This window comes from Tenrec ecaudatus, chromosome 9 (assembly GCF_050624435.1).
Source record: "Tenrec ecaudatus isolate mTenEca1 chromosome 9, mTenEca1.hap1, whole genome shotgun sequence".
NCBI classification, from domain to species: Eukaryota; Metazoa; Chordata; class Mammalia; order Afrosoricida; family Tenrecidae; genus Tenrec; species Tenrec ecaudatus.
Window position 1 is genome coordinate 47,841,867 of NC_134538.1, and position 16,678 is coordinate 47,858,544.

The 16,678-nt window shown below is 50.6% G+C and overlaps 1 protein-coding gene across 2 annotated transcripts in view; it reads left to right on the forward strand.

The window, feature by feature from the left end:
- SLC28A1 (solute carrier family 28 member 1) overlaps positions 1-13,635 on the forward strand; it is a 57,799-nt gene extending 44,164 nt beyond the window's left edge. Inside the window, exons 11-17 of one of the 2 annotated variants that reach the window (XM_075558037.1) lie at positions 1,360-1,490; positions 3,988-4,156; positions 4,311-4,508; positions 8,053-8,134; positions 9,663-9,761; positions 9,883-9,994; positions 10,225-13,635. In XM_075558037.1, the coding sequence (XP_075414152.1) occupies positions 1,360-1,490; positions 3,988-4,156; positions 4,311-4,508; positions 8,053-8,134; positions 9,663-9,761; positions 9,883-9,994; positions 10,225-10,297 (864 nt within the window). In that variant the 3' untranslated portion in view covers positions 10,298-13,635. The remainder of the gene's footprint in view (positions 1-1,359; positions 1,491-3,987; positions 4,157-4,310; positions 4,509-8,052; positions 8,135-9,662; positions 9,762-9,882; positions 9,995-10,224) is intronic. The other variant, XM_075558038.1, reaches the window with a different exon arrangement.
- Positions 13,636-16,678: the final 3,043 nt, after the last annotated feature.

Below are 16,678 nucleotides of genomic sequence, written 5' to 3' on the forward strand. Positions count from 1 at the left end.
AACAATATATCCGGTTTCCCAAACAGTACATCTTTAAGGGAGCAGACAGCCTCACCTGTTTCATGTGAAGCAGCTAATAGGTTTGAACCACTAACGGGAGATTAGCAGCCCCAAACCTAATCGACATAAGGTCAGGCATCTGTCCTTCTGAAGATGGCCTATTTTATGATTGGGATTTATTTCCTTTCTTTATGTATGAAGTTCCTTTTGAAAATTCCTATTGACTTCATGACTGGGAGGCTGACCTGGGATTGTCACTGTGCTGAAGGGGAGCGGGGAGTGGGGAGGTCATGCGTGCTGACCAAGAACCCCAGGGAGCTCTGTCTGTGCGTGTGATAATTTGTCTGGAACACTGACACTGTAGCTAGAACGAGCTCACTCAGGATGCCACCCAGGAATAGGAATCTGCAAGGTGTGCTCCTTACTGAACTCAAGTTCACCACCAAGTGGGAGGGAGGGAATGGTCCTGGCTATTGGAAGGGAGTTCCCAAGATTCGAGGCGTGGCCTCATCCCCACTGGAGTTGGATAGCCAAGGCAGAGGCAGGTAAAGGACCAGACCTTATCCCCAGAAAGTCCAAGGCCGACTTGGTCCACCAAGGAGCTCTGTCTGTCTCCTCCCTGGCCGGTGCACCTCCTGCAGTCGCCCTGTCTGTCAGTGGAAGATGGGGTGGTGCGATGATACGAAAACCTCCCCGCAGAGCTTTCTGACTCAAGCGGACTGAGAAAAGGCCTAGAGATCTACTTCCTCCAAATCAGCCGGCAGCAGCCTAGTGGATCACAGCAGTTTGATCCACAGCCGGTCACGCAATGGCAATGGCCAGGCAGTATTTCATTCCATTTGTGGTGCGTCAATGAGTCCAGGGCCAACTCGGGTAGCTAACCACAGTAATAGCTACCACCAGAGTGGACATGATGAGCTGCCTGGAAAGTGGTAAGTATGCAAGGAGGGACGCTATAGAAAGAACATTCCTCCACTGAGCAAGAGCTTGGGTCGGATCACCGATTAGACCCATCACCGACTCCCAGGTTTAATGAGCTTTGACGGTAAGCACCCAGGCCTTCAGTTAATGGTGGACTAGCCCTTGGATTAGTGGGCAAAGAGGGACAACCTAGAAGGGTTGTCAAGGAAGAACCTTGAACTTGGAACCAAAGACACAAGGGGTTCTAATTCCTCATCGTGGTTAAGTTCCACTTAATCTGTTTGGGCCTCCGTACCTGTCCTGCATAACCTGTAGAAGGTCTGGTGGGGGCGGGAGGCAGGGACATGAGGTAACGACTGACAGTAGACATCACAGTGATGGCATGCCAGTGGACAAAGTATGCATATCCCCCTGCGTACCACATCCCCACTCTTACAGATTGACGCCGCCTCCTTGATTGCTGCCTCTGTGATGGCCGCTCCTTGTGCTTTGGCTCTCTCCAAGCTGGTCTACCCGGAGGTGGAGAAGTCCAAGTTTAGCAGTGAAGACGGGGTGCAGCTGAGCTATGGGTGAGTGTGGTAGGAAGGCCTGCAGAGGGGCTGCGGGAGGGCAGGTGCAGAGGTGAAGGGTCACACTGTCCGGATTTCTCTATCCATCACTCTTCCACCCAAGCGAAGGCCTCCTCCTCTCTGTCACTTCCCAGCATGCATCTTCTCTTTGGAAAATGGAGACACCAACCCCTACATCTGAATTCCCCAGCTCTGGCCAGTCAGAAGCAACAGACTGGTCAGGGGAGGGTAGCCAGCTCCTTGGGGCTGTGGCTGGGAGTGAGTACTGGGCGGGGGGTACACCGAGGCTCTATGTCACCTTCTTGCCAAGCCTGGAGTTCTGCCCTCCGCTGTGTGCCCATCCCCTATTGAGCCCTGCCCTTTATGTCAGCCTCCACCTGAACTCTCTGTCACTGACTTAATGATGTCTGTCACATTTAATCCTTAAAGATGCTGAAAACACACCCGTTTTGGAAATGGTCTCTGGGAACACATGGGCAGCCCCAGTCTCCCCAGTTTCGTGACTGACTTCCTGCCTGTTTGGAATACTGCTGACCTACAGAGAGAGAGATCATGTATTTCAGATTTTCTAGTTGCCATCTTCCCTGAAAGAAAAGGGACATTCGTTTCCGCCCTATGTTGTTGTTTAACCCGGTGTTTTCCAATCGATCATTTCAACGCACAATAATAAAGTGATTGTTGGCGGTTGCCACGGCGCTGGTTCTGAAGCAACCCCTGGTGACTGAGGAGAACTGCCTATTGGCTTGGCTGTGATCTTTTCCTTTTTTATAAATAGTTTTATTGGCAGTTAATCCATATATCACACAGTTCAATAGTTCAGTCATGACCACAGTCCATTTTAAAGCACTCCGTCCACCCCATCCCCAATGGCTAGATCACTTTGTAAATGTGCAGTCACCATCAGTTCTGGAGAGTGTTCTCCCCGCCCTCCTGCAGACCATTTATGCTCCAGTAGACGCCGACCCCAGTATCAGCCGAGGCACCTAATTTTACCACAAAACTGCATCTAAGATGTGCTGAAAAACTCAGCTTATCCACGAGTATATAGGGTATATTGTTTGTCCCGAGCCCCCTCCCCTCACTGTCTCCACCCCACCCTGCCCTCCTCTGTAAACCTTATCTCTATGTCTCTACTCCTGTGCTTCACACACTGGACAACCCAACAGAAGCAGCGGCTCAAAAAGAAAAGAAAGGATAGATTAACAATAATGCAGTGATAAAAATGCAAATAGTGAATAAGAAAAGACCACCGTGAATATTTAAGAGGCCAGGGAAGAAATTTTGGTCATGGAACAAGCAAGGGATATTCACTCAACCCTAGAAGAACCTAATGGGGTCTGCCAGCAGCTCAGTCTGACCAGACCCTCTGCAGACGGGTGGGGGCTCCCTCCGTCCCCCACACATTGGGTGTTTCCCACTTAGGCTCTGATATTTTTCCCTTCGTCATATTTGACTTTTGTGCTTGTCATCTTTGGAGCACACAAGCTGGTGTGCGTCTTCCATGCGGACTTAGTTGACTCCTCGCTTAGATGGCTGCTTGTTAGAAAACAAGCCTTTAAGACCCGACACTATTCCGATTGATAGCCGGGCACCATCTGCTTTATTCACCACACTGCTGTAGCACCCTTATCTTCAGTGATCCTTTCACGCAGGTGAGGATCGAGCAGGGCCATGTGATCGGAACTACCTGTTCTTGGATTGGGGCTGGAGTTCAGTGGGGGCCCGGGACTCATCAGCTTGTCTTGGCTGTGATCTTTATGGGAGCAGACCACCAGGTCATTCTCCCGCAGAGCTGCTGGATGGTTTCGAACCACCAATTTGCCGGTTGGCAGTGGAGCACTTCGCTGTTTGCACCAGGGGTTCCTTGGGAATAATACATAAAGTGTGATTAATGAGATATTTTACACTTCTTAAAAATACACAATGCATGAGGGGCCTTCACAGCAGTTGTGGGGAAATTCTATGATTTTTTAATCCCACTTTCCCATGAGCTTTCGGAAGCCCCCTCATGAATGTTACTTTCATGGTCATGGGTGGATTAACCAGGAACCATGTACATACTGGTTTGCATTAAGCAAGGGACACACGGCTTCAGGGCTTAATTGTGTTTACTTGCTAAACTGTGGTGAGCAATTTTACAAGCGCCCGGCCCCATTTTTGATGTGGTGAAATTGTGCACTGCAGAGAGGCGGGAAGGCACCATTGCGCTCCTGCAAACACGTCTTGCTTATTAGGTAATCTCACCCTACTTACAGCTCATCTCAGTTCACACCAGTGGCCTTTGGCTTCTGTCTAAGGTGAAACCATGGTAGAAACCAGAGACTAATCCTAGCACTTGGACCCACTCCTCTCCGTGTGGACCGCAGAGGAAAATCTAGGACATTTCTGGCTCTGAAATGCTCTGCCAATTTTCAGGTTCCCCATTGAGTTTATAGCAGGGGAGCCCGGCTGCTGATAGGGACAGTCCAGTAAGGGTCACTCTTGTTCCTGACATCAGCGATGCACAGAACCTCTTAGAAGCAGCCAGCAGCGGGGCCACTATCTCCATAAGGATCGTTGCCAACATTGCCACCAACCTGATTGCGTTCCTGGCGGTGCGGGCCTTCCTCAATGCTGTCCTCTTCTGGCTAGGGGACATGGTGGACATCCAGGACCTCAGCTTCCAGGTAGGGTCCCCAGGAAGCCCACCTCGGCCTGTGAGAGGCTGGTCCGGGTGATAGGCATGGACTGTGGCCTGGGGCACCCCACCTGAACACCTTGGCGTCTGAACCCCAACAGCCCCCGGTCCAGCCCCTCCTTTCACACACCCCCCCACCCCAGCTAATCTGCTCCTACATCCTGCGGCCTGTGGCCTTCATGATGGGCGTGGCCTGGGAGGATTGCTCCGTGGTGGCCGAGCTGCTGGGGATCAAGCTGTTTCTGAACGAGTTCGTGGCCTACCAGGAACTCTCACAGTACAAGCAGCGCCGCCTCGCAGGGGCCGAAGAGTGGATCGGTGACAAGAAGCAGTGGATCTCCGTGAGTGTCCCTAGGGGGATGACCCAGTTACTGCTGAGACCCCCCAGCTCCTTGGAGCTGGCTGAGACACACTGGGGCGGGGCTCTCACCAAACCCCGCCTTCCTGTTGCCCTGGGAGGATTTGCCTCTTAGGAGGTGGAAGCCCAGGAAGGAGGTATCTGAGATCTAGCGCTGGATGACAGAGATGGGCCAGCCGCTCACTGCGCCTCATCTCCTCTACTGGGAAACGGGGCGCCATCCTACCAGGCCACTCTCAGGAAGGCATCCCAGCATCCAGTGAGCCGGATAGCGGACCGCTGTGCAGATCCAGTTCCTGGCTGGCTGGCTCTTATCTGCCAAGTTTACTTTGTAAACACTAGAAAGGCGCCGTAGCATTTACTTTTCTAACGTAACTTCTGCATTGACATTCCCCAGAATTTAGAGGAGAACAAAGTTAGCTGCAATCGCACGTCCTAAAAGAACCACTAGTTTGGTTTAATGCATTTTCTTCCCATTTTATAAAGAATGTGTCTACTTGTCATCAGAGAATCCACATTGTTGTGTAGCCGGCTCCCCGGCCCCGGGCCCCGCATGTAATGCCACGGCATTAGTCCGTTTTCCATAGGTGCATGCTAGTCAACCCGTGTATGGTTATTGAGACAGTCGCTCCAACCCCAGCATTTGCCTGTTACGCACAATCGGGGTTCAGCTGGACATCTCTGCGCCTAGATTCACTCTCCGCTCCTCTTGGGTCATTTCCTTAGGAGCCTTCCCAGATGTGGGATGGGTGATCACACGGCATGGATCCTGGTATAGTCACTGTCAATAACTTTCCCAGAGGGTTGTAGCCGCTGACCTCGCCGCCAGCTAAGTCCGTGGGCGCTTGTTCCTCCACACACTTAACAGCATTGAGTACCTCTTAAAAAAAAAGAACAGAAAAAGTGTTGCTACTTTAATGGACAAACAATGGCTCATTGTTTTTAATATCTACTTTTAAATCTTCCTGTCTTTTAAATTATTCTTTTAAATCACAATGAAATGGACTCTTTAATTGAAAACAAATTTTTTTTTCAATATGAAGTAAAACAAATTTCCCCTCTCCCCTTGGCCTCCCCTCTGGTCTCCCTACTTCCTCAGAGGTTCCGGAGGTACCCCTCCTTCTTCTTTATGCTCCTTTTTTAAAAACAGATTTTATTCCTTGAGCAGTATTTGTCAAGGTGTTTTTAGGTCCCAGGCACCGTAAGGTTAAGAGCGAAATAAGACGTCACATGCCCAGCCTCATGGACCTTACAGCTAGTGAGTGATGTAGGCAAGCCCAAAGAAAGCAAGGGAATAAATAAAATAGCCACACATTGAGATAAATTCTATGAGGAAAACAAGAGAAAACCGGGAGAGGCATCCTTTGGCTGGCTGATTAGGAAAGTCTTCCCTGAGGGGCAGATTTTAGGCCAAGACTTGGGGCGAAGAGAAGGAGCCAGCCAAGAGAAGCCGGGAAGGAATATTCCAGACTGAGGAAGCGATTCATGTGAGAGTCCTGAGCTGTCTGCCGAGAAGGGAGAGAAAGTTTCGGCTGAGTAATCACAAGAGAGAGCACTTTGGGGTTACCCAATAACAAGGTAAGCACAGGCTTACTTGTGTTTACTTGCTAATCTGTAGCGAACAATTTCACATGGGTTTTACCGTGTCTTGGTGGTGGAAGAGAAAAAGAAAACGTGACATTGTTCACTACAGATTAGTAAGCAAGCACGAGAAAGCCCATGCTTACCTTGATGGGGGGGGAGGTTAAATGTACCTCTACAGGAGAGAGTGGCACAGGCCAAGAAACAATAGGCAGACCCCGAAGGTTTGACCTTTTACAGTTTGAGGAAAGCACTGTATGGAAAGTAATGGACTTCATTCTGATTCATGGCAACCTACCTGTAGGGCCTGTGGCAGAAAGCCCAAACCAATAGCAGCTGAAGCAACATCGTTTATTTCAGGTAAACAAAACCGGAAGGAGTGAACAGAACAGGGTCAGACCACCTATCTATGCAAACAGGTCAAGGCCAAACCAAACTCACTGCCACTGAGTCCATTCCAAACCGCAGGGACCTGGTGGGACACAAACCCTGAGGGCTCCCTAGACTGTCACTCTTTACGGAAGCAGAAAACTCCAGTCTTTCTCCCACGAAACAGTGGTGGTTTTGAACTATTGACCTTGCAGATAAATTCATAACCACTCTGCCACCAGGGCCCCCACGGACAGTGAGTGATCACGGGGAACAGAGATGTGGGCCTTAAGCGCTTTCTGTCCATTTGTTTAAATGCTTAAACCTTTTATATTTTCCTTATGTGTCTTTCCTAGTCATTTATTTTTCTGTGCTCTAGTTTCGTTTTGTGTGCCAAAAAAACTCACTGCCACTGAGTCTGAGTGTAACTCCGAAGGCTGGTAATTAAGTTGAGGGTTGAAGGGCAGATGCCAGAGTGAACTGAGTGAGGTGACCCAGGTTGTGAGGTGGCGCAGTCCATAAGGTGCCGCAGTTGTGAGGTGAATCTCCAAGGCCTGGGAGGGGTCAGCACAGAGGGCTTCCAACATCAAGGGCACATCAACCTGACAGGTCGCTAGATTAGGGCTAAAGGGAGTGTGTGCACCGAATGCCTACCCTAAATGAAAATTAGCTGGCACTGCCACAATAAAGGGTTTGGAAAGGAATCAGTCACACTAATTAGACACCTGTGGAAAAATCCAAACTGGGCATGCGCAGACCCAGGCCACCTAGGCCCAGGTGGAAGCCAACCTGGGCCCACCCACATTAGGCACCAGCAATATGACATCACACAGGTGCGCCTAAACTCGGCCAATAAGATTGACTAATAACCTCAGCCACGCCTCCCCAGCCAGTGGGGATAGGAGGGGATAAATACTAGGCTGAGAGCAAGCCACTCCCTCTTGTTCAGGTGCTCTTGCAGGGGAAGGGGCAGGAAGGGAAAGGCGGAGGGGGGCTTGGGCTCTCTCTTTCACGCTCTCAGCCCACCCCCTTTCTCAGGCTGCACCCTCTCTCCCTTGCTCCGCACTCTGGATTCCTGCTCCTGTTCCCGGGCTCCTTCCACGTGTTTTTCCACGTTCCCTAAAGTAGCTGGAGTGGCCATTTTCAGTCTTGAACTCTTGCACGGTCTGCGCGGCCTGCGCGCTTTTCAGAGATAGTGTGCACCTTTGATACTGTAATACCTAAAATTTCTCTTTCCCTCAAAAAAGTTGGATTTACAAAAGTGCTTCTGCCACATGAATTCTTTTCAGCGTTAGAAGCAAGAACTGAGGTAGACCACTCCAGAAACTTAAACCCACCAAGCCAAACCCACTGCCATCAGATCCATTCTGACTGTATTGGGTTTCTGAGACTGACTATTTACAGTAGCAGACAGCCTCATCTTTCTTCCTCAGCCCAGCCCGATTCCCAACCCACATCACCACCAGGGCTCCCTAAGGACCCATGGGAATGGGTAGCATTGTGAGGAGGGGTCTGGGTGCTGGTGGATGCTCCCATGCTGTCTGGGGGAAACCTGCCCATTCTCTCTGTATTTTCAGGTGAGAGCGGAAATCCTCACAACGTTTGCCCTCTGTGGATTTGCCAACTTCAGCTCCATTGGGATCATGTTGGGAGGCCTCAGTGAGTCTTTTGGGGGCATCTCCAGGGCCTGGAGAGCCAGGAACCTGACCTTCAGTGCTGGCTCTGAAACACCTTGCTGGGGACTTGTGAGCCTCAGTTGCCCCTGTCTAAGGAAGAGGCTCAGGAATAGTGTGGCCCTGGAGGCTTCTCCCATTATCTCAAACTCACTGCCATCAAGCCTCTTCTGACCCATCGGAACCCTTTAGGCCAGAACAGGTCTTCCTCTGGGGGTTTCTGAGACGGTAACTCTTTACGGGCGTACTCGGCCTCACCTTTGTCCTGTAGAGCGGCTGGTGGCTTGGAACTGCTGACCTTGTGATTAGCAGCCCAATTCATTACCCAGGACACTGCCAGGGTTCCTCCTCCCATTCTAGAATTCCATACATTCCCTGTCGCCCAGGAAGTTAGCATCTTGATCTTTCAGGCGGAGCCTGGCTCAGGGACTGGGGAATGGTGGGAGGTGTGGTGCTGACTTGTCCCTGTCCCCTGGAGGTTCCAACCTGCCAGCTTCCACAAAGGTCAGGCAGGCAGGCTTGATGGGGCTCAGCACAGCACCTCAGCTCTTTGCAAATAGTGTTTCTACTTCTGACCATCCATCTGCCTGGTGGGCTAATCACCCCACTTTATAGAGAAGGAAACTTGAGTCTTAGAGAGGTGAAATGGTCACCCATGCCAGTCGGCTAGTAAAGCTGAACCTGTGTTTAACCCTCAGCCTGCCTGCCTCTGACTCAGCTCTTTCTTTCAAGTCTGTCAACTGTGGCATGGGGGAGGCCAGGGGGCCAAGGAGGGCTCTTGAACTCAGCAAGTGAGTTGAGAGGATAGTGTCTGCTCCCCTACACTCCAGAAGAGGACACTGCCAGTAGTGGGGTATGCTAGGCAAGGTTCTCTAGAGAAACAAAACCAGGACACTTATGACTATATATATATATACACACACACACACACATCTACACAGCAGTACAGAAGGCTCAGTTCAACTCACTTTCATGGAACAGTTAATATACTGGAAGTCCTTCAACTCAAGTGGGCCACTGAGTGCAAGGTCAAGGAAGCCTACAGCTGAGTCTTCTGTAGAACAATGCAGGCAATCCAGTCACAGGCAGCAAACAGCAGGGAAGGTCACCAACAGCCAGATGACAGGATCCAACAGTCCCAAGCTCAAATGATGTATGCATCAGCAGTGTGGCGAAGCAGATCTCAAAGGAACCTCAAGCTCTAGCAACACAATCCACAGGTTGGGTGCCCCAAAGGTAGTGTGCTCACAAGTTGAGGCAGAGAACTAGCAGCCACACACTGGTCGGATCAACAGAGAGCAAGAGAGAGCGAGATGGGACTCATTGAACCATTTATGTCTTTGCCCTCCAATCAAATTGGGACCTTATTAATCCCACATGTTCCTTCCTATTGGCCAGGTTGGCACAATAAGCCTGCCTATCACATGGGGAGTGGGTAGGTATCAATGCAGCCAAGTCCTCAGAGAGAAGGCTGGAAAGGGGCCCTGGGCCTTGAGCGCTCCCCTCTCTTGCAGCTTCCATGGCCCCCCATCGGAAGAGCGACTTCTCCCAGATTGTGCTCCGGGCGCTCTTCACGGGGGCCTGTGTGTCCTTGGTAAATGCCTGCGTGGCAGGTGAGTACAGCAGGCCTGGTTCCGTGGCCACACTGGGTGCGTGGCTCTGGCCACTAGGGGAGCCCCTGGGTCTGGGCACTGGGAGGCTAGACCCTGCCCTCGGGCTGTGTTGTCTCCATAGGGATTCTCTACGTGCCCAGGGGGCCTGAGGTGGACTGTGTGTCCCTTCTGAACACGACGCTCAGCAGCAGCAGCTTTGAAGTGTACCAGTGTTGCCGTGAGGTCTTCCAGAGGTGAGGGCCTGGCCGGGGGTGGGGATGAGGGGGCACCCAGCAGAACAGGGTGTATCAGGCCACCCTGCCTGAGGGGACGGCTGGGCACCAGGACAGAGGTAGACGTGTTATGGCTGTAGTCCGAGGAGGAGCCCATGGGGGGGAAGGGGTCAGGGGGACCAGGGAGCAGCCTTCCGGGGGTCACAGAGCCCGGCCTGGAGCTCAGACTGCAGCCTTTGCTTTCTTTTCAGCACCAGCCCCCAATTCAGCGCAGAGGCCCTGAGCAACTGCTGTGGATTTTACAACCACACGACCTGCGCTTAGCAGGGCCAGAACGCCTGCCCGCACCTTCCGCTGTCCAGGCTCCTCCTCTGGGGGCCCGCATGGGGGCTCGCCTGGGACACGTGTTGGGCAGGGGGTGGAGAGGGAATGAGCGGGCAGAGGGAGAGAAGGTGGTAGTATGAGTAAATGAGAGAAAAGCTCCATTCTTGAACCCCTTTCTGCCCACATGCTCTCTATCTCCCAAAATGTGACTTCTTGGGGGTCACTCTACCCCCGCCTCTCATTTGCATATTTAAATATCACCCTGGTCTTCTCCAGTCTCTTTTCCCCCTGGGAGTCTCTCATATGCACCCCTTCGGTGGGGGACCCCACCCAGGTCTCCATCTCACCTCCCTTGTGGCTTTACCACCTACCCACCGCTCACCTCTCCTGTCACAAGATGCCCACCCTGCATTCTGGCAGCTACCGTGGTTTCCCCTGAGAGACTATTTCTCCGGTGGATCCTCCCCCTACTTGCCGAGGCTCCCCGCCCTCCCAACACTTCCCAAACTAGTATTGGTGGCACACTCCCACCAGGCAGAGCGCTCCCTCGGTCACACATGTTTGGACAGGACTGGCGAAATAAATGCAGTCACACACGTTTCTTCACTGCCGATTTGTGGAGCTTGGTGGGAATAGGAGATGAGGCATTTCTAAATGCAGTTGACCTTATTTGACCTCTCATTCCAAGGTTCCACAGCATGCAATTTGGGCAATACTGATTAGAGTCCGAAGTGCTTGATTTCACATCATTGTAATGCCAGCAGAAGTCTCTACGGTTGAGGAATTGGAGGTCCAAAGAGGTTAAGTAACTTACTTGTTAAAAGTGAGGGTAGAGTCAGGATTTGAACCCAGGACACCTGTTCCCATAAGCCATAGTGCGGATTCTCTCTACTAAGCCGCTAGAGTTCAAGGGGCTCTGGTGTCTGCCCTTCCCTCGCCTCCTCTCCTGCCCACCCAAGGGCTCTGCTCCCAGGGTTTGTTTCCCAGTATGCCCTTCCTCCTCCTCCTGCCTGTGCTGCTCCCATCTCAGTCCCCACTCCCTAGAAGCTTCCACCGCACTGATTTGAGATATGCCCTGCCACTGTGGTCACGGGACCCCTGGGCCCTCAGGTCAGCCAGCAGTCCCAGTTTGGACCCAAGGCAGAGGGAACATAGGAGGCCCTGCAATGACCTGTTTCCGCCTCAGTCAGCCAGGGTTCCTGCTTCTGCTCTCTGAAGCACTTCAGTTCCACTGGGAGCTGGCCTTCTCCTTGAGACCCCTGCACGCTAGCCTGGAGTCCCTGTCCTCGAGGCGTGAGTCCTTCCCCTTACAACAGAGCCTTGCCCTGACTCCCATGCCCCTTAGCCAGCCCTTCCCTTGCTCTCTTCAATCCCCTACTCAGCCCCTGCCCCTGCTCCAACTCCCTTGGGCTTTTAGCAGAAGGCCCTGCTGATGTGGACCACAGAACCATCTCTTGTGATAGCTCTCAGCCCCTTCCTTCCCTACTTCTCTGTTGACACCCAACTTCACCACCCAGCTCAGGACGCCACCTAAGGGTTGCCCCCCCCCTCCTTCCCTGGGCTCTGCATGCCAATCACAAGGCCAGTGTTGTTCCCTAGAAGACTACAACCCCCTGAAAGACACGGCACAATGCCTCAGCGTTCTCCCACAGTACCTAGCACAGTGTGCCTAGCACAGTGTGGGGTCCATGAAGGTACTCAGTACATGCTTGTGGAATTGTCACTTCTCTCAAAGCCACCAGAATACATTCTGGGCTGTACATGTATCGAATTCGTTCCGCTCGCAGCTGTTCCGGTCGTGGGGACGGGCATGGGGTTCAGAGCTTTCGCCCCATCAGGAGTTAGTCTCAGACGTCCACACAGGCAGTTGCAGCCTGCCCTATAGGGCTGCTCAAAGTCAGAAGTGACTTGAACGGGCGTGACTTGCTTTTTGTATTCGTTTTTAAGTCACCTGAGCAGTTGACTCTCCCTCTCTCCCCACTCCCGCATTCTGCCCTGGCTTCCTCGCTTTGCTCCCCGAGAGGTTGGGTGTGATTGCAGACACACCCTACCCAGAGCAAACCCTGAGACTGACATCAGGTGCCCATGCTTAATTGGATTCATCTTGTTAGCAGTTTCCAAGTCAGGGCCGGCACAGATGCCTCCATTTACGCCTGCACTGCCACGGCAGGCATTCCTAATCAATCACAGCACTCCTCTCCGACTCTAGGAGGGGATTTTGAATACACATGAGCTCAGCACTGGATGACTTAAGGTGACTTTCAGGCAAAAACTATCATCCTTGGGCTAAGCAATGGACCCTAAGAACCCAAACTGCCATTGATCTCATGTTGCTGGTCTGCAAAGGTCTGTGCATGTTGCCAAGGAGTAGAAATTAGTTGTAATGAGGAACAGAGTGGGCTTGTCACAGAAAATGCGGCCTCTATGAAGCATTTGTGCTCTCCAGCTTTGGGTATTTTTATTAGGAGATAATCTGTTTTCATTAAGGAATATACGTTGAGTTTTGATCAAGGAGCCTATAGAAAGATCCGGAACTAAAGGGGAAGAAATACAGAACAGAATTTCAGATTTTCATGGAATCCAGACTTTCTGGAGCCACGAAGGCTGGATGGGCTCCAGAAACAATTGCCCTGAGATCATCTTTAAGTCTTCAATCAAATATTCCCTCCAAAGTCTTCTTTAAAGCAAACCACCGTTTAGTTGAATGCGTAAAGAAGGTCGGCCTCGAGCAGGGCGCTCTGAGGACTCCCTGGATGGGGGTCGGGTTGACGACAGCAGCTCTGAAGTTCAGATGAGTGTCGGGAGAGGGACAGCCAGCGCACCTGTATCAGTGAAGGAGGAGCGGATCCGTAAAGGAGGGTGAGGAGGGTTGCATGATTTGAGTAAAGTCACATCACTGAATTGTCTCTGTCAACATGGACTCGGGTTATGTGTTGCTCTGTATGCTTTCGACAACAATCAAATCTTTCATAGTAATAATAAAAGGTATGTTGAGCACCTATCACCTGCCACGCCAGTGCACGAAACTCTAGTGAGCCACAGAACCGGACTCTTCCTACCGAAGGGCCAGCGGGGGCGGGGACCCCACAGAGACTGGAGGAGGCTCCTGGTGGGCTAATCTTGAGGGAAAGGAGAAAATGGGCTCCCGAAGGACTTTTAGTGCCCAAAGCATAAATATTTTTAAAAACGAATTTTATTGGGGACTCTTACAGCTCTTAAAACAATCCATACATCAATTGTATCAAGCATATTTGTACATATGTTGCCATCATCATTTTCTAGACATTTACTTTCTATTGAGCCCTTGGTGTCAGCTCCTCTCTCCCCAATCCCCTTGTGGCCCCTTAATAAATAAAAACTTTTATTTTCATTTCTTACACTGACTGCCGTCTCCCTTCCCCTGCAGTTTCGGCCATCCGTCCCCCTTGGTGGGGTGGGTGCGGTTATGTGTCAATCATTGGGATCGGTTCCTCTTTCTTCCCCTCCTTCCCCTCTAGCATAATAAAAAACGAAAATAGTGCCAGAATTGATCTTACAAACGCCAGTTTAGACTAAAGGCCACGTGTTTTAACCCTGTAATAGTGGGTTACCTGTTAGATATTAGCAGCTTTTTCTTCCCCCTCCATACTAAAGCCCAAATTTAATAACGACACATTTCATGCGTGATTCTCTTTTGAGGTACTTCAACTAGTGAGGTGGTTTATGAGTTTGCACATGTTTAAAACATGTGTTCTTTATCATTGGTATTTGGGTGGGAAGTTATCGTTTTTAAAAATCATTTTATTAGGGGCTCTTACAATTCTTATCACAATCCATCAGTTGTGTAAAGCACATTTGAACATTCATTGCCCTCATCATTCTCCAAACATTTGCTCTCCACCTAAGCCCCTGGTATCAACTCCTCATTTTCCCCCTCCCTCCCCGCTCCCCACTTCCTCATGAGCCCTTGATAATTTATAAATTGTTATTTTGCCCTATCTTGTTCTGGCCGACGTCTCCCTTCACCCACTTTTCTGTTGTCCGTCCCCCAGAGAGTAGGTCACATGTAGATCCTTGTAATCGGCTCCCACTTTCCAACCCACCTTCCCTCCACCCTCCCAGTGTTGCCACTCACACCACTGGTCCTGAAGGGATCATCTGCCCTGGATTCCCTGTGTTTCCAGTTCCTATCTGTATCAGTGTACATCCTCTGGTCTAGCCAGACTTGCAAGGGAGAATTTGGATCATGCTGGTCAGGGAGGGCGGGGGAGCGGGAAGAAGCATTTAGGAACTAGAGGAAAACTGTATTTTTCATTGTTGCTACATCGCACCCTGATTGGCTCATCTCCTCCCCAAGACCCTTCTGTATGGGATGTCCAGTGGCCTACAAATGGGCTTTGGGTCTCCACTCTGCACCCGCCCCCCCCCCACATTCACTATAGTAAGATTTTTTGTTCTGGTGATGCCTGATACCTGGTCCCTTTGACACCTTGTGATAGCACAGGCTGGTGTGCTTCTTCCATGTGGGCTTTGTTGCTTCTGAACTAGATGGTTGCTTGTTTACCTTCAAGCCTTTAAGACCCCAGATGCTATATCTTTTGATAGCCGGGCACCATCAGCTTTCTTCGCCACATTTGCTTATGCACCCATTTGTCTTCGGCAATCGTATGTATCATGGAGGTGTGCACCCAATGATATGCTTTTTCTGTTCTTTGATACCTGATAACTGATCCCTTCGGCACCTTGTGATCACACAGACAGGTGTGTTATTCCATATGGGCTTTGTTGCTTCTGAGCTAGATGGCCGCTTCTTTACCCTCAAGCTTTTAAGACCTGGCTATATCTTTTGATAGCCAGGCTCCATCAGCTTTTCCCACCATATTTGCTTATGCACCTACTTTGTCTTCAGTGATCATGTTGGGAAGGTGAGCATCATAGAATGCCAATTTAATAGAAGAAAGTATTCTTGCATTGAGGGAGTACTTGAGTGGAGGCCCAATGTCCTGCTGCTACCTTAAATAGATGCACATAGATCTATTTCCCCATCCTCATATATAAATATATTTGCATATGTACATGTCTTTATCTAGACCTATATAGATGCCCTTTGCCTCCCGGCTCTTTCCTTTATTTCCTTTTACTTTTCTCCTGTCCCACCATCATGTTCAGTCCCCACCAGGGTTTCAGCAATTCCTCTTGGTCACATTACCCTTGATGATGCCTTACCAGGCCTCCCACACCCTCCTCACCACCAATTTGGATCACTTGTTCCCTTGTCCCTGGGCTTATTAACACCAGTACCTTACCCCCCACCTCTCCCTCTCCCATGTCCCCCTGGAACTGTCAGTCCCATTGTTTTCTCCTCCAGATTGTTCATCCAGCCTATCTTATTTAGACAGACCTGCGGAGATAGTAACATGCACAAAAACAAGACAGAGCAAAACCAAGCAACAAGAGAAAACAAAACAACAACAATAACAAACCAATGACAAAAAAACACACAACAAAAAAGAAAAGCTTGTAGTTAGTTCAAGGACTGTTTGTTGGCCCTTAGGAGTGTTTTCCAGTCCAGTCTGTTGGGGCACCATGCCCTGGCCCCAAAGTCCACCTTCAGCATTCTCTGGGGACCTTGCCACTCGATTCCCTTGCTGTTCTGTTGCACCCCCTTAGTGTTTTGCCTCAGTGTGGTGGGATCAAATTGAGTGCAATTCCCACACTGTGTCTCTGGTGTTGTCCCCTGTAGGGCAATGGGTCAGTGAGGGGCGTCATGTTTCATAGTGGGGCCGGCCATGTGGTCCTCTCTGTGGATTGGCTGCTCTAATTGGGAATATCGTCCTCACTGCCTGGTGGGCCAGGATGTGCTCCACTCTCTCCTCCTCCCCCTTCATCTGCTCCGGTGTGCTCCGATCAGATATGTCCCTCTCCCAGAGCTGCAGATTCAATACCGTCCTTTGAAATAAATTCTTCTGGGGGGAGGGGCAGGTGTCCACTTAGTAGTTAGTATTGGGGCCAGCCCCAGTGAGTTATCTTTTAACCATTAATTTTAAATAAGGGTTCTTGCAGTATATCCTTCTGGATATAAGGTAATATTAATCACTGTACAGGTTTGTTTGTTTGTTTCAAATGAAGTCTGGTATTGAACTTCTTTCAATCCTGTGAAATTTGGAACTAAACACCGAATTTGGAGACATCAGCAAATGTCTATATTGGAGCCCTTTGTGGATGTGAAATTCCTGTCCCTCACCTGCTGCCTTCTGACAGGGCTGACCGTCAGCAAGGAGACTGGAAAAGGGCTCACTCTGCAGAAAGTGGTGCAGAAGACCCCTCCAGGGCAGTGCTGTGATGGTGGCCCTCTGAGCTGACTGCAGGCCGTCCAAGAGAAGCCAGAGTGGGGTCGCCCTG